At 41.9% G+C, this 22,233-nt stretch overlaps 1 protein-coding gene across 6 annotated transcripts in view; it reads right to left on the reverse strand.

Moving 5' to 3' along the window:
- KCNIP1 (potassium voltage-gated channel interacting protein 1) overlaps window positions 1-22,233 on the reverse strand; it is a 725,629-nt gene that overhangs the window by 91,726 nt on the left and 611,670 nt on the right. The window contains exon 1 of one of the 6 annotated variants that reach the window (XM_014569861.3): window positions 13,164-13,459. The exons of the other annotated variants lie outside the window; for them this stretch is intronic. Coding sequence (XP_014425347.1) covers window positions 13,164-13,272 — 109 coding nt within the window. The 5' untranslated portion in view covers window positions 13,273-13,459. Of the gene's footprint in view, window positions 1-13,163; window positions 13,460-22,233 lie in introns of those variants that run through there. 6 annotated transcript variants of the gene reach the window in all.

Here is a 22,233-nt window from a genome sequence, read left to right on the forward strand (position 1 = left end):
AGCCTTATGGCTCCCATTGGCTGTGTTTTGCCATTTGCAGCCAGGAGGAGCTATGGGACGGAACGGCCCGGCCATGCTGCTCTCCGCGACTCCCCTTGGCTGCAAATGGTGAACCGGAGCCAGTGGGAGCCACGAAACTCTGTGGCTGTGGAGCTGGTAAATAAACAGACTGGAGTGGCCAGTTAGCAGCTTTCTCAGACTGGGTCCAGGGACCATTATGAGAAACAGTGGCTTAACCGCTAGGCTATTCTAGAGTCAGACTCAGTCTCTCTCTCTCCCTCTTTCTTGCATGGAAAATCTCAGGTCTTTGTCATTCCATACAGGAAGAAATTCACATTTGGAAACCTTACAATTTTTTACAAGATAGCATCCTTCATTTCTAGCCAGCCCTAAGAACACCAGACCAGAAACATGACCTTGGCATTTGGAATATATCTGACCAAAGTGAGCAGGATGTCAGGGGAAAACTGATTGGAGCGGACAAGACAGGAAGTGATGAGTGCTTAGATTAGAGTTCAAGGGATGTGGACAGAGAGAAAAGGCTTGTCTGAGAAATGTTATGGATGAAGAAACAATAAGAGATGAACATGGCAGGGAGGTGAAGTTCTAAAGAGGGCACAGTCGAAGAGGATAACCATATTTCAAGCCTGAATGATGGAGATTAGGACTCGGAGGGAGGGAAGGAGGAAGGAAGGAAAGACACAGAATTCAGTTGTGGACTTGTTAAGCTTAAAATGATAGCACAATAGCCTGTAGGAAATGTCACCAATACAGGCTAAGATTTTTTTTTATTCTGAGTGTACTAACCCACAACACACTTTTAGCTCTCTGTATATGATGTGCCTAATCTGCATATCACTTATGCCAACCTAGAAAGTCCATTATCAGGAATAAAAATTAGATTAGTGACTTGCAGTTTCTGCATAAAAGAAAGATTCACTTGAGATCAGAAACCTTACAAATTGCAGGGTACTCATTTCACAGATAAGATCCATTGATCTATGTACCTTTTGTTCTGTCTGCTGAAATAAAAAGTGCCATGTAAATAGTATTTTGGGGAGGAAAAAACTTAACCGTTGATGGGTAAAAATAACAAAATCGAACAGCTATTATCGGTGTATTTCGAGTGATGCAAGTTAAATTGACTTCAGCAATAGCACAGACCTGCCCTAAGTTTCAAAGCTAGCTTTCATCCACACTCTTGGTCTCCATTGGAAGGCGGTAAATCATTTAAGTGCCCCAGATGGATTGGAACAGATGAAAGCATAGAGGTGAATGTTGTCATGTCCTCTGCCCACACAATAACACCACACCCTATATTCCCACACTAAGCCACTGAACAATCTTGTTGGGTAGTTAAATATAAGAGAAATCCAACAAGAGTCCTCAGGATACCACCCTAGCCATTGGGAGCATAATCCTGTCTGAAGGAGGGATAGTTGTGTGGATAAAACACAAGAGCGGAAGCCAGGAAGTCTGAACTGTATTCCCACTGAATTTTTTCAGGGAAGGTTTAAGGTCTATGTTATACAAGACATCAGACTAAATGGTCATTGTGGTCCCTTATAGCAGCCTACAAGGACAAGCAACAAAGTTGCTCAAGCTGGCTTCATCTACCCCTTTGTGAGTCCACATTTTGTCCATATCACATGGTCAAAGAGTATACAAGGTAGATGACAGCGCTAAAATAATCAGCAGAGACGTCCCACGTCTCCTACACCGCATGGAATCTCCATATTGCACTTGGCCTACAACCAAGCTAACAGGGCATCAGACAGGGTTCCGGACATTGCCACATCAAACATTTTACAGTCTTCTCACCAGTTTATTGCACATGACAAGAGTTTGAGGCAGGGGGATGTTTCAAAGCCAAGGGTCTAACAATGGCCTCCTTAAGAAGTTGACATCTTTCCCTCCCCTAAAGCAATGGTTCTCAAACTTTTTGGCCAATGGCCCACCCCACTCAACACAAACCTTTCCATGGACCACCAGCCTACCCACCCAGGATGACAAAACTTTGCTTATCTCTAAAAACCTTACATAGAAAGGAAATATTATTAATCAAAATCATTAAACAGATTAAGCACTTTATCATGTTAGTTTTAAATAAAGTAAATTATTAATTTACCTCCAAAATAAAAGGTTTCAACATTGTCTTTATTTATGGCAGGGCCCAGTAGGGTTGCCAGGTGTCTGGTTTTCGCCCAGACAGTCCGGTATTTATGACCCCTGTCTGGTAAAGAAAAAAAAACAGAACATTTTCTGTTTTTGTTGGATGGAAGGGCAGCAGGGACATTCTTCTCCTGCCGCGTCTGGCAGGGTCAGGGTCAGGGTCAGGGTCAGGGGCAGGGGCAGGGGCAGGGGCAGGGGCACGGGAGTGAGAGTAGCGCGGGCACTTTAAAGGCGTAATGACCCTTTTTTTCCCCCCTCAACCTATTTTTCCTGCCATGTTCGGGATTTTTTGTGAAAGTATCTGGCAACCCTAGGGCCCAGGGGCCACTGACCCACAGAAAAATCATCGGGGGCCACACAAAAGTTAGAAGCAAAAACAAAACAAACCCATAACCTTCACTAGTATGGCCCCTGACTCAGACACCTCACTTCTCTCACACTGCAACCTATGAACTTGGTGGCTCTAAGCCAGTCAGTGAATCAAAGAGCAATATGACCGTGGCATGTCCTGGGCTATATACTGCCTTAGACAGAGGGTGGCACACAAAAGTCAAATGTGATGTCATTGAGACCCCCACATGACTCAAAAGTGGTACATGGTCCACAGGCTAGGAATGATATCAGTTCATACCGTGTTACAAGGGTTCACAATATCATTCAGTGCAGATGGAGTTACCAAAAGCCAGGGAACAAAGCCAAAACAGGGGAGGAGAGCATGGCACAAAGCCAATGAAACAGGATTTACATCTAGAGAAATAGCATTCAAGTGGTAATGAAGCCACTTAAGAAGCATTTGCCAACCCCAGGTATATACTGACCAGTTTCTGAGTCGTCAGGACCTTAATTTAAAATTTGCTTTAAAATATTTCACTAGTGTGTTGCTGAAGATTATAAAATCATCTCTCTAAAAAATTGCCCCCCTTGTCTGCCCTCAGACAGGGGGACCCGTACTGCATATGGCCCCTTAAGGATGGCCCTCAGTATGACTTCCAGTGGGTTAGGAAAATCAATGCGCTGTATGGCCTGAGAAACAGAAATGGATGCAATCTGAAAATATATAGTTTTCTATATTTAGTTTGTATTAATCCTGCCTAAGGAGAAGAATTCAAAAGACCAGGTGAGAAAGGCAGAGCTGTGCTGGGAGAATGAATAATCAGGGACGAGGGACTGGAAATATAACTGCCCGATTCTGAAAAGAAGTGAAACCTCTGCAGGGAAGAGTTTGGATTTCCATATGTTTGATAGAAAGAAGAGACGTGCAATTGTGAATTGGTGGGGCAAAGGCTGAGAAGCAGGAAGGCAATGTCACAGTTTTAGAAGACAGAGCAAGTCAGTTTCACTCACACCAATGTTCTCATGTGAAAACAACAACCTGCTAACCAGACATCAGGTGTGAAAGAGCTACAGAGCGGCACAACTGTGAGATAGATTGACGTATAATCATGACCTAGCTCTACATGCCTCACACAGTAACAAGTTACTGCTACCTGTAACTGAATCTATATAGATTCACATAGCAAAAGCAGAACCTTATCTCTCTAAGAATCTCAGTTTAAAAAAGCTCGTCTTGCTTCCCTGCCAGAGTGTTGAATACCTCAGTGTTCAACAGAACCACAAAGGAAACGGTATGAACAACTCAAACGAAGTTCCCACAAAGTGGTCTGTGACTCTGCAGTTAATCCATAAAGTCAGACCCCTCTGCATTTCTTTGGTATAGTTGAAACAGTGAAAAGCCATTAAACACCAGAAGTGACTTTTAAAATCCCTAAGGGTGCATCTACACAGCAGGGCTTAACTCGAAATAAGCTATGCAAATTCAACTATGTCAATTGCATAACTTATTTCAAAATGGCTTATCTTGAAATTGGGAGCATCTACACAGCACTTATTTCAAAATAGAGCACTTAATTGGAGCAGCATCATTTATAATGTGTATACAACTGTACACACACATACACACATGCGTGCACACACACTCACATAGAGAACTGTGCACAGACATTTTCTGCACTTTTATATGCATAGTGAAATATGTGCCACTAGTGCAGTTAAACTGTAGTAAATGAGTCTTTGATACTTCCCTGAAAGAAGTCCAGGATGTTGCTGAAGTTATGGAGAAAGGATTTGAATACACGAGAAAGGAGAACTTGAAAATGGTTCAAAAGCTTCAGAGGGATAGCCGAGTTAGTGTATAACTGGAAAAACTTAAACAACAAATGGTCTAGCAGCACTTTAAAGACTAACAAAACATGTAGATGGTATCATGAGCTTTTATGGGTACAACCCACTTCTTCTGTTGTAAGGTATGTGGCTTCATTTTTTTTGAAGAAAAGCCTCCTGGCTAATTTAACCTTTAAAACGTTTAGATGACCTCACCCCACTCTGACATTACATGAAAAATGTAGCGGTCCGGTGGACCTGTTGGGGATGTAATAGACACAATAAGAGTTTTAGATCATGGTCCTTTCAGACTGGTTTGATGTATTTCTCTACAGAAGCAGGGAGCAAACCACACACATTTACTAAGAATGATTCATAGCAGAGAAAAACAAAAATAAATTCTTATCAGATAAACACAGTTGGCATCTTTTCTGCAATACTTTGCACGGAATTCAAAATGGCTGCTTATCATTGCAGATAGCAGAGTCCTTCAAAATATAGAGGTTTGATACATGACAAATGAAGGCAGGACAGTTACATAGCTAAATAACAATAGAGAGATAGCCGAGTTAGCTTTTCCTTTTGTTTTAGCAAGATCAGACTATGTAGCACTTTAACAGGGTTTAAACCATCTTGTTAGTCTTTAAAGTGCTACATAGTTTTTCCTTTTGTTATAGCTAAATAACAGCAGTTTTTAACAATCGCAAAGTTACTTTATAATAAATTTCTATATTTTACCATTGGTTTAAGTTCTCAAATGGGTACTTTACCAATGTCTGCAGTTAAAATAACCTATATATTTCCCTCATCTTACTGTACAAGTTTTTGAGTCTCCTGTAGTTCTTAGACAATGAAATACTGGGCTGCTTTGCATCAAACTACTGTGTCAAACTGCCATGGTCGCAGGCTCCTGCATAAAGAAACATTATTTTCACTTTTAAAACCCTCTTTGTTCCTTTACTCCCCTTCTTTTCTCAATGGCAGAGATCAGAAGATTTTTTTTGGTATACTATAGTTTTTCCTTTCACCTTTTGAAGCAGGTTCAGAAAAAGATTCTGACAGAAAAATGAAGTTCTAGAATAATAAGATTCAGAAGCCTCTAGGAAACCCAAAGTGTTGCAAAAAGCATTAACCAGCAAGAAAAAGTCTGCAGGTACACTGAAATTTATTTCTACCGCCTACCAACTAAACAACCATGGAGATGAGGAGGAGAGACTATAGCAAGCAGTCATCATAAACATAATTCTGTAGTAAAAGCAACTGAGCGCCAGATTACGCACTGCAACAGGTCACCAAAGATGCTACCCTGATGCCTGGTCACTACCACATTCAAGCTCAGAGATGATTTATTGTAATAATACTATTAAAGCACTTTTCATATCAAACTCCCTGGCTATGTCTACACTGGAGGGTTATTGCGCAAGAACGACCGTTCTTCCACAGAGCGTCCACACTGCCCACTCGCTCTTGCGCAAGAAGATTTACAGTTCGGCATGGTAAGAGAGGGCTTCTTGCGCAAGAGCTACACTCTTTTCTAACAAATGTAAGCCCTCTTGTGCAAGAGCTCTTGTGCAAGAGGGCAGTGTGGACGTGCGACAGGGATTTCTTGCGCAAGAAAGCCCTATGGCTAAAATGGCCATCAAAACTTTCTTGCGCAAGAGAGCATCCACACTGCCATGCATACTCTTGCGCAAAAGCACATCTCGCACATGGCAGTGTGGACATGTTCTTGCGCAAGACTTCTTGCACAAGAACCCTTGCGCAAGATGTTCTTGCACCAGAAGCCGCCAGTATAGACATAGCCTCAATGAGCTTTATGAACCTTATCAACGTCATTGTCCGTAAAGGGGCACCTGACTTGGTGGGACACAGAACCTGAGCAGAGCTGACTGAATAACTGTAGTGGCTGAACGGAATCCATCGCTTAGTTTCTAACTGAATTTCTTTGGTTTGTTTCACCACAATGACAAACCGGAAAGGTTTCAGGGTTCGGTTCGGTTGGAAATGACCGTTTCCAAAGGAAATGGCGTGTTGAGATGCCATTTTTGAAAATGGGTATTTCTAAACAAAACGCTTCACGTGGAAAACCTAAAAATGAACCAGTTTGGACTTTTTTGAAAGGTTTTCCTTTTTTATACCATCAAAACTATTCCCTGATTCCAACCTGAATTTCTTAAATTGCTTCAATCACTCGGAAACTGCAGTTCTGAGAAAATTTACCATTACTCCCAAAGTTGTATTTAGCTCTAAACTAGAGTCCTGTCTCCTGATGCCAGATAGTTCTTGGGTATCATAGTGATTGACACCTTTAAAACACCTAAGATAGGCTCATCACATAAATACAAACAAGACTAAGCGCCTCCCTAGTTTCTTGCAAGGGCCCACATGGGTTCTCAGTCTGCTAGGACAGCAGAATGTCCAGGCATTGTTCCTTTCTCATGTTGAGGGGAGAGCTTACAATAGGCCAAACAAGTTGGAAATTGGGCTGCTTGGGAGGGCATGTGCTTTGGGCAGTTGTGTTAATTCAATGCATCTGTGATACAGCCTCTTCCAGAAAGCAGCTGTGCAGCCTCACACGCTGCTGTCCTGGGTAGAATCCCCAGGAGGGCAATAGCTGAAACTTCACTTGCCCCATACAGGGCAGGAAGCCCTAGGAAGGGGTTTCCCATGGGGCCAGCTGGCACAAACCAGCACTAGCTAAAGATCTGGTAGGTGTGCTACAAATGGTGCCTTCATGCCTCGCTTTAAAAAAAATAAAGCAACGGGGAGGAGAAATATTGGGGGTTACAGAATCAAAACCCGTTGGTGTCTCTGAAGCTTGTTGAAATAACACCTGCCAAATGTGTGCCAATGTGGGCGTTGAGTTCAGTCTAGGCTCTCGCTTCCTCACTTGTGGCTCTGTTCTCTTTCTGCGCTCAGAGGTGCACACGTAACAATTTCCCACACATCAAGCTGAGAACAGACACGTTCTGTCTGACAGTCCCCGGTCCCACCTGGAGCTTGTGTCTAAACAACTAGCCCAGTAAAACATTAATTGAGTTCAGAAGGACTGCAGGAGGCAACAATGTGATTACGAATTGTGATACCCCCCTGGTTCCTCTGGATCCCAACCGTGGGGATGTTTGAATTTGCAGAAACGGCTACGGCCTAATTTCAGCTCATGTTTTTTATTGTTTCAGACTCTATGACAAACACGGCATATTCATAGGCTTTCTGAAGAGCAAGTCCCCCGTGTTCACAGATCGTAAGATCTGAAGGAATTTGCTAGTTTGTGGTACAAATGGAAAAGACTTTGGCCTTTTTCACATAATGCAGGCATAGAGCAGAGTATATGCCATAGGGGTACAATGCAAGGTGTGTGTCACCACAGAGCAAGCCAGGCCTGTGACTGTTGATGCATATTGCCTTATTTGGAACAGTCGTTGAAAAAAGTAATTTTAATAAACAGTCACACTCACACAGACCCTTTAATTGAGCATTCTGCCTCTTGCAATAGCTAATGCAGGATGCTTCAAAGGAAGGATTAACCCCTCTAAAATATAGCCAATAATGCCACTGGTTAAAGATTTGCAATGTGAAATCTAAGAACTAATGATAGGACTTAGCAAGCCTTGCTGGGTTCCTTAACTGGGGATATACACAAACCAGATCCTACAGGTTCAAGGAGCCAACTCCTTCAGATTTCACTTGGAGATCCAGGCTTTGAAGAACTCAGATCTCCAGAGGATACACTATACTGCGGTTATGGGACCTTGCCAACCCTTGCTTCTGGGATGTGGACCAGGGGCTTTGTAATTCTTTGAGGAGAAAGTGGCTGAATTTTGCAGTGCTCTCTGAAGACCCTTCAGATCTGGTACCAAGGCCAACAGAGATGGCAAGAATGGTGGCCAATATCTAGTCATGCTCTCTATAGATAGTAGTTGCAAGGTCGGCTCGTTTCCGGGTTTGGTGGACCAGGTCACTGAGTGGGGGCCAAGGCTGGGAATGAAGACTGTACAAACCGCAACAATACTGGCTTGCCACAGTTCACAGACCTAAGGCCAGATTTAAATGTCTCCTGGTTTGTGATGACTTCACAGTTCCCAATGAACTTTTGGACAGCCCCCATGAATGGTAGTATTGTTGCCTTAATCTAGTGTAAGAGGATCTGCTCTTCCAAGTCACATACTTAAGGCGTCTAATTCTTTTCAGGGTTCAACTAACCTATTTGTCACAACCATATCAAGACACAATGGAGTTTCACCAGAGGATTATACATTGTTTACAGACTGCTGAATCATGCAACAAGACAGAATCATTACTATCCTCGAGAGAAAAATCCACAACTCATTCAACCGAGAAGAAATCTGTCACCAGTACAATTTTCTCTGTGAAGTTAACTGAAGACAGCCAAAACAACAGCCCTACCAGACAGAAACACACACACACACTGTGGGGCTCCCAACAAATTTCACTGCATTAAAGGTTCAATCGCTGACTCACAATAGTCAAAGGATACCTTTAACAACACTTAGTTCTCAGGATTTTAAACCCTGGCCATGGTATTATTTCAGTGTTGACAGTGTCCAAAAAACATACATAATATTTGATCTGGATCCCTCTCTATCCAGAGGATGTAACATTTCTCAGCATTGCAAGACTTTTGAAATGATCAACGGATGGAACAAAGAAGAGTTGGCACCAAACTCATAAAACCGCTGTAGAACAGTGTGATGGGGCGGCACTCACTTCTCGCGAGTGCCCCCATGCCTGGCTGAGTGTGCATGCCTGCACTGTCTCAGTCTCAGCCTTTTTGGCTACTCAGCCCTCCAGCCGAGTCATACTCCGGTGTGAAAGCAACCCCCCTCTGGAGCACACACTTAACAGGGGGCCATCTCAGTGCCCTCTGTTAGTGTCCCTCAGTCTCTCCGTTTGTTTCCCCACCGGGATAGAGAGTAGTGCCTCCAAGGCTTCCCCTTCTGGAGACAGTGTTCTCACCCTTGCCTCAGGGCTCCATTATAGTTCATCCTAGTCTCTATTCAGCTCTCCACTAGCTCCCCACACAGAGCTCTCCATGGTACTGCTGCTCCCTTAGCCAGCCACCCGGTTTCAGGTTCTGGGCTCTAGACACTGAACTGAGTCTGGTCCTGTAGCTCCTTTTATGGGGCCTTCCTGGCTCCTGATTGGCCGATTCATCATACAGCCACTCTAGTTTCCTGGAGGACTTGTCTATGGCCCTTTACTGGCTTCAGGGCCTGCTCCATCACAAATAGTCAGCACTTGCTCTTATAGGAGAGTTCTTGGTCTTTTGCCAACTAGTATGTCCAAAATGTTTTCTTGAATGGCATTTAATGGGGATCGTTCATTATGACTGCATCCCCACATTTGTCACAAAGTAACCACTGACTCTTACCTCATTCTTTCTGGGTTTGGTTGTCTCCTGCAAGCAAGTTTGGTACTACCGACGTGAGACTGTGAAACTACGAATGAAGTAGAAGCATGGGAGAGGCTGCACCACAGGAAGCAGTGAAACCTGTAATGTGAAATGAACGTCATGTGTTCGACACAGCTCTGACCACGCAAGGGCATTCCTCTTTCCAGAGGAGCTTACGGGATTCAGGTTACATGGATCTCACGCCTCTTCAGTTTCAGGATGGAAGGAATGCAGAACCCCAAAGCCAATCTCTAAAGAAACTGTTGCCTTCCCTCCGGATTTTGCTAGGATAATTTTATGTGGGTCTAAGCCTTGCTCAGATTTCCAATTAGATTCTCAGGCTGCAATCATGTAACAAACCTCCACATGGGTACCGTAATTTAGCAAATATACCCTGCACCCAAGTATATCCCGCTGGGAGAGGGAGAGTGCGGGGCTTGTAAAAACGAATATAACCTACGGGTTATATTCGCTAAATTACAGTAGATATCTGCACCTCTGCCAAACTCTACTGGATTCATTGTGACTGAGGACAGATCCACCTGCACAGCATGGCACACAATTCAGGATTCAGCCCTTACTTACAAAATATAACTAGGAAACAGACTCTGAGAGTCAAGACTCCGAGCATTATATATATTAAACTGCAGGAAATTCTAAGAGGTGTCTTAAACTTACTGACCTGCCAATCACACGGTAGTTACTACTCCATAAAATCCAGCTTTTCATATCACCCTCATGGAGAATTGACCTCCAAGCGCTTCTTGTGAGAAAGCCACACAAGTGAGTAGTTTCTAAATAAGCATGTTTTTACCTGCAGGAGTTGGCATAATGCAAAGTCTAAAAGGAAATAACAGCATGCCCAATTTCAGGCAATTGGGAGCAGGGTACTGTCTAATTTGGGAGCTATTACACAGTCATGAAACCGCATGTGGAATCTACTCGCCTCCAGATAAACAAAAGCAGTGATTAGCTACACAAGAATGTAAAGGCTACATTGAATGTAAAGGCAAGTTAGAAATAGTCGTGCTACAATCCATAACCAGAATTCCAAGGAGCTATGGGAATAAAATCATAATAATAATGTACCACACTTATCCACTGTTACCTAGCAGGTCAAATAAAAAGTTTCATGCCGGACTTAAAGATTTCCAAGGGCCCAGTTTCTGCAATACTTACTCAGGTGACATCTGTACAACTATCTTCATGTGTAAGTGTTACTCAACATAAGGAAGGGATGAAAGAAATCAGGCCCCAAAGTGAGTTGGAGGAAATGCTGCTACAACTTGCAAACGGTAATTGTACATTTCTCAGACTCCTGCAGAATCAGAAGGGGACAATTCTAAGGTCAGGAAGGAAGAAGAAAAAGAACCACCCAAAACTGGAGAAGAGGTTGATTTGATGGCGAGCCTATGCTTTGTCAGAGGGTCCATTAGTACTGGGAGATGTTCTAACGCTGGTGCTTAGATTTCTAAGGCACAGACATGCCATGCTTTACACCTGAAAGAGCTGACTGATTCGGTTACACATTGGTTAGAGATCTGCATCCAGGACTGTTTAGTGAAACAATACAGAAGGATTAATTGCTCACTCACATTCTGATATACTGCAGGATACAGCTGGTCTACACTGCTCTACAAACAATAGGGCTTCTTTTAACAATTACTACTTACCTTTGAAAAGACAAGTGTCTCATCTGTGCTTTATTTGACTTTCCTGGGGAAACATTTGCAGATGGGGCTGGGTAAGTAAACTATTTTAAAAGAGGATTTACAGTAAATAGCTCTGGAAAGGATATATAAAAGTGTCCTTGCATTTAAACATGTAGCAATGCAGTTGCTGCTGCATTTCATGTTACGTTTCGTCTCCACACGTTTTATGAAGGTAAGTGTATCCTTTCAAATTGATAATTACTGTTAGGTGCTATTTCTTTGGATATGGTTTGGGGTGCGGGGGGTGAGGCAAACTTACCGCAGTTCAGTTCATGTAAGAGTAGACTATAGTTGTCATGTTTCACACTTATTACAGGGAAAACCCAAACATGTATGTACTGTATTGACAATACATGTAACTTAAATCTTCTGCTTCAATATTCTAAATAAAAAAAATCTTTTCTATGGGTCACAATTTATTTTTATGTTGTGTTCACCACCAATGAAAACTTTATACCTATGAGGTACCGGATAGCATAAGGGTTTTTAGAATGACTGTGTGAAAATTAATATGCTGCCTTTCCTCCCAATATCAGTCAGTAAAAGATAAAACTTGTACATAAGTAAAATGCTGTGCCATAGCGACGAGGAGTCCTGTGGCATCTTATAGACTAACCGAAGTGTAGGAGCATAAGCTTTCGTGGGCAAAGACCCACTTCGTCAGATGCATGCTGTGCCATGTATTTCTCTCTTTAATTTTTCACTAAATATTCTGACTGTTTTACATAACCCATATTTCAGAGGCAACCGCTGTTTCAAGAAACTGCTGTCTTTGTTATGATTTCAGCTCATTCTGCTCCTCTGTTAGGAAAACTTGGCGGAGTTAATCATCTATGCATGAGTGAACTCCTAAAGATCTGCCAAGGACTATGGGCTTCCCTCATTTCTCTCTTTCACGTGCAAGCAATTTCTGCATTTCACCATTTTAAAATATTCTTATTTGTTTCATACCAGTGCTTGTTTTTTAATGAATTTCACCATGGGAGCGAGTGTCACTGTGTGGTTAGAAAACATTCTGCTATTGCCTAAAATTACTTAAATAATTAAAATACAATGCTTTGCCTGCTCCTATCAAATATCATAGGAAAAATAGTTCTTTACTAAATCTGAGAGAGAAAGAGAGAGCGCAAGCAGTCCCCCAGAACAGTTCTTCAAATGAGGAACATTTTTTCCTACTTAATTTATTTTGTCTCTGGTTTGTCTTATTAGTCTCTGAAGTAGATAGAATAAGAAATATTCACATAAAAAAGTTTCCTTTGTGCTACACAGGTTCAAACGGTTTTTATTTTTTTCAGGTTTCAAGAGTCACAGGAGTATTGTTCCTAGTGAACCGTACCAAACTCCTGAATTAATTACTAGCACTTCCACTACCCCAAAAGAGACTTTTTGTTCCCAAGTAGAGAGTGAAACAAAAATAATCCGTAGATAAAAGAAAAGCAGCACGTGCGGCAAAAATCACAACATAAAATTCCTCTCAGCTAATAGTAACATTCCAAAAGATAACACCAGCCCTTGAAATAAAGTACAAAACCTAATTCCAGCACTAACAATCAGATCACTTACAAGGCATGAAGAGGAGGATCAGAAATTAGTGAACGGAAAAGCTGATGCTTTATTTCCCTCTACCTGCTCCTCAGCAAGTGATTTTGTTGAAGAACGCTTAAATAAAAGTAAAAAGGATCTAGAAAGCGTGGAGGTTTTCTTACCATCTGACAAGTCAATTAGCCCGAGGTAGTGCAAAAGTTTCAGAGAAGAACACACCACCACCACAATCCCTAAAGTCTGGAGTCCTTCTGACTCGCCTTGATTCCACATCCTTTAAGACACCACACAGATACCCACTGGTGTGCTGGCCAAACAACTGGCAGACATCTAATGCTGGGAAACCGTCTGTTTGAAGCTTTTCTTCCTGCTGCTCAGTAAGTATATGGCTCATTTTCTCTCTTCATGTGTGTGTGTATGTGTGCGTATGTCTCCCTCTCCCTGCCTTTCTCATCTTCTTCCCTATTTCTTCTCTCTCTCTCTTGCTCATGTGCCAGCAATTTCTGCATTTATCAGTAATCTATTACTGTATTTTCTCCCCCCCCCCCCCAGGGTAATTCTCCCTTGAGCTTACTCTGCCCTGAACAACTTATTGTATGTTGCTAAACCTCAGTAATGCTACATGTGATTTTTTAAAAAATCTGTGTAAACAATGATTGTCTGTTTTAGGATTTTTTTTGTAACCCTACCAGTGCAGATACTTTTGGCAAATGTTTCTTTCCTGCACAGAAAGTAAAGGCAAATCTCAGAGGGAGAGAAGGGGACATGAAAAAGGTTGTCTTTTCTTACTTTCCTTAATCATGAATCCTGCTGTTAAGACATTCTACAGGAAACATCCCAAAATCATAGTGATTTCCAATGAGCTCCCCTGCCACAACTTTTAAATCAGTATAGGACCCAGGACTTCAAAACTCCACTACCACTTGAGCTAAAAGAACAACTTCATTTCTTGGTAGCAGTAGTAGGCTCTGCTCTCTGCATTATCTATTAGAGAGGAACATAGTACATATAGCCAGTGTGTGTGACACATGCACAGAAGACTCAGTGGACCAAAATTTGGCTTGACATGGGCACCCGCTGCAGATAGGCAAACAGGACTAATAAATGTTGCATTTTGTTATACTTATTCTTGGAATATTTTACTTGGCCGGCTACTTTGGATAATTTCCTTCCCAGAAATGAGAAGGCAGTCATGCATTTTTTCCATCACCACCAGGGGAAAATAAATTTTGTGCCTGGGCTGGTAATTTAGAGGACTATTATTGCAGGGCTCCAATAACACTTAGTGTTTTTCATCTTTAAAGCGCATTGTAAACATTAAGTGAGTCTCACAACAACCCTACCAATAGATTTTATTATCCCCATATTCCAGGCATAAAGACTCAAAGAATGAGTCAGGAGCAGAAACAGAACATTAGGTCCCACATTTATGCTCAGGGAATTACCTCATACTTTTCTCTAACCTCATTCCATATCGCTACTGCCTTAAGAACCCTGGAACAATTCTAGAATGGAACGAAGCAGTTTTTTCCCACATGTAATATCTGGAGTATTCAGTATGATGAAAGGAGTGGTTGGTTAAAGGAGAAACAGAACAAAAGGGTCTGGGTGCAGTGCAGATACCTGACCTGGCTTTAGTCTGGTTAGCTCAGGTGCCAATATCGGTGAAGAAAGGGCAAAATGTACTTCTGCGCAGGCTAGCCACCTGAACCAATAGCCAGAGTCCTGGTCAAGACTGTACAACACATGCTTAAAGTATCGTGGCTGTATCTTCATTGCTACTGATAGCTTGGTGGCATCTACTCATCATGCTGCCACACCTCCGATTGGAGGGCATGCCCATTAACTGGTTCCTTTTGTAAACACTACTGTTGTGACAAAAGGATCCCTCCAATGCTAACTATGTTATAGATGGAAGATAAAAGGAGGTGGCTTCCCCTTCCCCCCCCCCCAGGATAATGGTCCAGATGGTCAAAACACTGACTTGTGCTGTGAGAGTATTGGGGCTTTTCACAGCTCTACAAAAGACTTTACACTTCATGTGAGCTCTCTGGACCTCAGTTTGCCTTTGGTACAACAGGAAAAAATATATGTGCTACAAGAACCTGACAGGGGTTTTGGGAGGCTGAATGTTTAAAGAATTTTGAGATCCTCAGAAAAAAGCCCATCTTGAAAGTATAGGCAGTCCCCGGGTTACATGGATCCGACTTACATCGGATCCCTACTTACAAACGGGGTGAGGCAACCCCGCATTAGTTGCTTCCCCCCAACAGACCAGGGAGACGCGAAGCTAGCGCCCCCCCCCCCCCCCCCCCCCAGCAGACCAGGGAGACGTGGAGCGGCTTTTCTCAGCAGACACCTCAGCTTGAGAATAAAGGACTGAGGGAAGTGAGGTGTGGGAGAATAAAACTGAGCTCTGGAGAAATGTTTGGCTAGAGTTTCCCCTACAATATGTACCAGTTCCGACTTACATACAAATTCAACTTAAGAACAAACCTACAGTCCCTATCTTGTACGTAACCCGGGAACTGCCTGTATTAAGATCAAATATCAGAGTGGCCGTATTATTAACTGTAAACAGTACATAATTTCCCATACAGCAGATGGCCCATGAACAAATCAGGATTTTGCAGATGTATGAGTAGTTCTTAGTATTTGTCAGAAGTTTTAATCTATCCATGTTCTTACACAATACTCCAGGGTATATGAACCATTCCTATTTAAGAATGTAGGTACCCTAAAGAGGTTTGTGCACTTTTTGTAGTATCTACCATATTAGATATTCAGTATTCTCTCTGAATGACTGGTCATTAGGTCACATACTATAGTTTCTGTTCCCTGATTGGGTGACCAAAGAGGACTCATTAAGCTACTGAGTTTTTCAGAGAGGGCTGGGAAGCATTTTAAAGAGAAATGCATAATAAGCAAGTCTAGAAATGCTTAGTGAATTTTAAATTTTATCCTGTCCCATTTTGTTCAAAAGCCTCTTGTAGCTACTTGAACAATCTATTCACTGTCTTTTTTTCCTCCTTTCCCTCCCCCACTTCCCTTATATATTCTTAGATCTGGACTTTTAATACTCCAGTCATCTGAAGAAGTGGGCTGTGCCCATGAAAGCTCATGATACCATCTACATATTTTGTTAGTCTTTAAGGTGCTACTATATTATTTGTTATTTTTTAAGTTTTTCTAATATAGAGCTGGCGGGAGATTTTTCAACATTAACAGTTGTTCAGCAGAAAATGCCAAGCCATCAAAGCTTTTTGAGATGATATACTAGGTTCAGTAAATCTTTAGCCAAGGTAAGTTCCTCACATGCACACAGGAAACACAATCCAGAATTGCCTAGTGCAGTGTTTCTCCAACTGTGCTCTGCAGAGCCCCAGGGCTCCGCGAGACATCTCCAGGGGCTCTGTGAGGTTGACAAACTGGAAACATCGATAGGCACAACACATACAATCAGTGGAACACATGTAAAGGGCTCCAGAGCCCAAAAAGTTTGAGAACTGCTGGTCTAGTGGTTAGGACACTCTCGCCTTGGATATGGTAGGAGGCCCAGGATGAAGTCCTGGCCTGGTTTGGAACAGAGACTTGAACCCAGATCTCTCACATTTTAGGTGAGTACCCTAACCCAAGTCTATCAGCTATCCTGGGGTTTGGGTTGCTGTGTGTATGTGTTCCTGGGCCCGCCCCTTCCCTCTCCCCCGCTCCAACTCAGAACAGGAAAATTTTCAAATTCTTAAAGTTTTATGAGATAGGAAAGCAATTTCCCACTCATCTCTCTATTAGGGTATGTCTAAACTACATGGCTCCATGAATGGAGCCATGTAGATTAGGCTGATTGGCAGAGGGAAATGAAGCCGCGATTTAAATAATTGCGCTGCCGATCAGCTGTTTGTTGGCTCAGCACGCTAGTCTGGATACTCCCGTGCCGACCTGAAAGCCCTTTATCGACCTCCCCGTTATGCCTCGTAGGATGAGGTTTACCGGTGAGGTCGATAAAGGGCTTTTATGTCGGCAGGGGAGCGTCCAGACTGCCCCGATCTACCGACAAACAGCTGATCGGCAGAGCGGGGCAGCCATTTAATTGTAAATGAAACCGCAATTATTTAAATCACGGCTTCATTTCCCTCTGCCGATCAGCCTAATCTACATGGCTCCATTCATGGAGCCATGTAGTTAGACACACGCTTAGTGTTTCCATTAAGTGCAACCACGAGCACTTACACCTGCAATCTGATTTTAAGAGTCATACTTATCCATTCAGGAAGCCAAGGCAGACCACGGGATCTACAGATCCAATCAAAGCAGGTCCACTTTGGAATATCAACTACACCTCAGTGAAGTGAGCTGAATGGGCTACCACCCAAAAATGATGCATAGAAAGGGCTTTGTGAGTAATTCCGCACACTATATTCAAGAAAATTGCAACCTCTTCATAGTCAACATGCAAAGAGAGGTGAAATGTGTTATATAAATTGCTCCCTACAATTTATTCACCCTTCTCTAAACATTATGCACGGGCTACATGTAGTTCTCAGGAATCATTATTTAATCTCTCTTTTCTCTTTCTTCTCGTCAGTGTCATTATAGCTTCTGATCCCAACTTCAATCAGTTTCACATGCGCCCAGATCTGGAAAACGGGTAATTGGGGTGCAGGAGGAATCACCAGGGAAGGGAGTGGAAAACCCTGAGGTTCCCAGAATTTCCAATTGCCACAGTTCTGACATGAATTTCGTATTTGATGCTTTTCTTAAAGCCCCCTTTCCCCTCCCCACTGCTCAGCTCCTGAAGATGAGTGATGACAAGAGGATCTCAGGTTTCATGTTTTAAGAGTAACTTTTACTTTTTGGCCCTCATGGTTGCAGAGGAAAACTTGGAATTGGGACCTCAGGACATCCTCAGAGTTTAAAAAATAGGAAGAAAGTAAAAAACAACAACTTTTTTTTACTCTCATTATTTGTAAATTGGTCTTGTGATGGGGAGAGGCGCACTCATGGTACTTCACTTTTGCAACCCCCAAATGTGGGAGTCCCTCAGAATTTACTCCATATTGTTCTGCTTGGGGGCAGACACAATCGCACCACCCAAGGACCTTGGGGATTACTGGGAAGGTATCACCATGCCCATCGAGGCTGACACACTGCATAATCTCCAAGACCTCCCTGTCGCCTGATAAAATGGTCCATGTGAGCCATGCTGCTTAGGATTCGCCCCCTCACCGCAGCATCTTAGCCCCAACAACGGGGATTTCACTGAGAGACTCCACTCAGTTCAGCAGTGCCTTGGGCTGAATTCCCTGCCATTTAAGGGAGAAAATACGCACCAAGCCTTACTGAGTTTTTCACTGGAGGTTACTGGGTAGAGAGGGACACAGGAAGCAGCCCCTTCTACGATCACCACTCTTCATGGACATCCATACCCGGGCTCTCTGGTGTGTAGCAGACTGAAAAGACGAGCTCACTGATTCTACTTTAACATTCACACCACCAGGAATAATGGAGCAGGAAATTGGTGGTGATTCTTACTGAGATATTCTTGTGTTGAGCTTTCAACAAGATGAACAGAGGCAGCTCTGCTTAGATTTCCTGTAGGCCTCTGCACAGAAGCACCTTGTCAAGTCATCAGAAAATGAAAACAAATTATTGGTCAGCTATAGAGGTGAGAGGAGTACAGATCTTTTACACACATGTTTTATCGGAGCTACTCATGGGGCCCAAAGTAAAACCCGACATGCAATAAGCGTCAAACTAGACTTGGATTGCAAACTTTTGGTGCTCTCAGGCATTAATTACGTGAGACTCTCAACTTCTGTAACTGCGTTCAGGTGGAGAGCCTTCATAAACATTCAGTAATGATGCCTGTGAGAGATGCGCTACTATTCCCATTTTACAGATAGGCAAACTGAGGAACAAAACAATTGAACAATTTATCCAAGTTGACACAGAAAATAAGTGGCAGAGTCACTCAGAACTTAGAAACTATAAGCAGCACTTACTGGTCTTCTGTTATAACCATAGCATCACACTTTCTGCAGAACATCACTGAAAAATTAAACAGCTATTTTCAATTATATATAAAAGTGTTAAACTTCCTAATGAATCAATAAAAAAATCTGTATGCTTGCCAGCAGCTGAAACAGAAACAAAGACATTGTGAATAAAAAACAACTCACAAACACATTAAAATGATGGATCTCTTGATGATAGAGACGTATTTTCTTGTTGCTGCTGGACTTACAATAGCTCTTGCAGGCAATAAACATTTAGAAGGTAGCAATTAACAGCAATGTTTCTGCTGTTTGTGTGTGCAATGTGTACCTTGTGGGAACATATGTTGGTATTATATAAAATAATGAAAGGGAATTGCCATTGTGAATCAGACCAATGGTCTAGTTAAGTCCTTATAATCAGCCAGGTTGAAATACATAATGAAGTTCAAAAATTCCAACAGAGGATGTGTTTTTTTGTTCCCAAGTTATTAGTAATTTATTTATGCTCTGAAAAATGGGGGCGGGATTATATTCCTTATTTTTAAATGTCTCAAAGGTAACTGTGGATTCTCTTATTCTCCATAGATACATTTCACAAGACTCCACTGTGCCTTGCGGCAATGAGTTTCACAGGTTAATTGCAAGTGGTGTTCAGACTTATTTTTTTAATCAGTCCATAAGTTTGATTCAATATTCCTTGTCCTTGCATTATGACAGTGAATAAACATGATCATTTAAATGATTTTTTCTAAAAGATTCATTATTTCCTGTATCTCACACACATTTGCCCACTCACTGCTCTCCTTTCTACACTATACAGCTGGAGGGCATGAATCAGCATTCTTGTCATGCCCACAGTGATCCAACCAGCATCCCAAATTCAGTGATGAATTCTCATCACGTGCCACCTGAGGCATGTTGCACATTTGCTAAAATGATTTAGTCTCGTTGTTTCTATTAGCTACCATTACACCTTACTCCCTGACAGCCTAATCTCGCGATACTTTCTGAGGTGGAGGTACTGAGATCATTTGCAGTATTCCAGGTGGGGGCATAACATTAGATTATATAAAATACAGCTACATTGTTTTCCATGTAGTTTTATCCAGCCTAACATTCTTTTTTTGCTGTCATGCTACACATGAAACAGAGGATTTCATGAAGCCGGCCAAATTGATGCTCCAATCTATTTCACAAGTGATTACAATCGCTCTAGAACTTAGAAATGTGTTCCAGTCATTAATTTTTTTCTTTTAATACGAATCATCCTGCATTTCTCAGCAATGAGTTTCATTTGCTGTCATGCTATTTATTCATGAGAGTAGATTCATTAGCATTTTTCAAGTCATGCTAGCCCCCAACTATTCTAAATAATTTTGTGCCATCTGCAAAGCTGGAGGATAAAAAACTATGGCTTGATACCTACTGACTGCTGCAAAATGACAATGATTGTAGCAGATCTGGCATATTAGGAATTGGTGTTTTAGGGTCCCAGTTTAAAATATTGGCAATCACTAGCTATTTAGGGACAATGGGACACATTTCATTCTCATTTGCGCCAATGCAAATCTACAGCTACACATTCATTTGGTTTGAAAGCTGCACACCAATTAGGCAGGACTATCACATTTTTTTGGCACTTACACTTCAGTCTTGAGTGTTTTTGAAAGTAATGCCTAATTACTAGTTAGTCTCATTACTTGAGGATATATTCTGCATAAGTGAACCACAATTGTTTCATTGGTTTGGATCAAATAAAACACAGAAGTCTGGATTCTCCTCTGGCTGTGGAGTGCAGATAGCTAGGAATCAGGAGTTCTTTCTTATGCTGCTTTTTCCTGCCATGTGTGATCATAAGGGCACATCACCAACAGCTAGAAAGTGTCTTAAAATGCATTACTGTCCTGCTGAGTGTGACCTGGGAAACACGTATAAAGCAACTGAGCTGGGAGGAAGAATTTAATCAGAGAAATATGAGTATTGTGGGATTGTTTAAGAACTTTTAACTAAAAGTCTCAAAAATTGCAATGGAGAAAGAAGGTTGTATTGATTTAAAAAACCCAAACAAACCTGGTTTAGAGGGGAAGAGAAGGAAGTTATAGAAAATAAAAATAATAAGAGAGAGGGAAAGTTGATGAATGTAAAGGCGAAACTAGGAATTGTAGAAAATAGAAAAGGGAAGCAAAAGGAGACAAGGAAAAAATCTATAGTCAGTAGTGTTCAGTGCAAGGATGAATTTTCAAATATACTGGGAACAAAAAAAAAATTGTGACAATGGTATTGGTCCATTACTTAGATGGAAATTGTAGAGTTACCAATAATAATACACCTCAACAGGAACCAGAAGAACATTTTCTACTAGACTTCCACTCGAGATCAGAACTATTCTATGATTGCGATTTTTAAGAAAGTACAAATGGATGTGGTAAGTGGCAGCCAAAAGAAGCCGGTACAAAGTGGATCTCACTGGACGATAGAGCAGGATAGAGTTGCTGCTCTTCATTTGTCAGATTTCTGCCCCAAAGGAAAAGAGATGTGACTCCCATTGGCCTCTGGCACCAGCCATTCTCTTTGAGATGCCTGCGATGCTTCTGATGTTTGGTGAGGGCTCAGAGCTTCTCAGCTCCTGCTGCTGTTGCTGACTGATGTGGACTTTGTACCTTTATGATGCACTGCCCATGGAGATATGGTTCGGTGATGTCACCTCTTCCATCTGCACTTTTACTAATTGGTGCTCAGCAACACATCACCACTTCTCCCAGATAGATCTTCAAGGGAGGCACTTCCACAACCTCAAGACATGTTGAATATGGTGCTGGCGGGTGATGAGGAACATGATACTTTTGGGTAGTTTGTTCCACATTAAAAAGATGCTCTGAGATTTTCTATCTTACAAGGGAAGACTGACACAAGATTGAATGTGGTTCATAAAATACTTTCTCTGAAACAGTTGCAGGACATGACAAATGTGGATAAAGATGTAGTTTGTTTTTTTACAAGTACTGCTGGGATAGATACCCTACCTTTCTAAATGCACGTAATAGTTTCTAAATGAAAACTCCTGAGTAAATGGCAATGAGGAACTTATATATTCTAACTACTTTTTTCTTTATTGTAGGTACAAAAACCAAATAAATAATGATTAAATCATCCGATTCAATGTCATGTTTCTTAATCTATCCATACTCATCCATCTTTCGCTATTCCATCCAATTTTTTCTCCTGTTTATATCTTGTCAGA

The sequence above is a fragment of the Pelodiscus sinensis genome, chromosome 17 (genome assembly GCF_049634645.1).
Source record: "Pelodiscus sinensis isolate JC-2024 chromosome 17, ASM4963464v1, whole genome shotgun sequence".
NCBI classification, from domain to species: Eukaryota; Metazoa; Chordata; order Testudines; family Trionychidae; genus Pelodiscus; species Pelodiscus sinensis.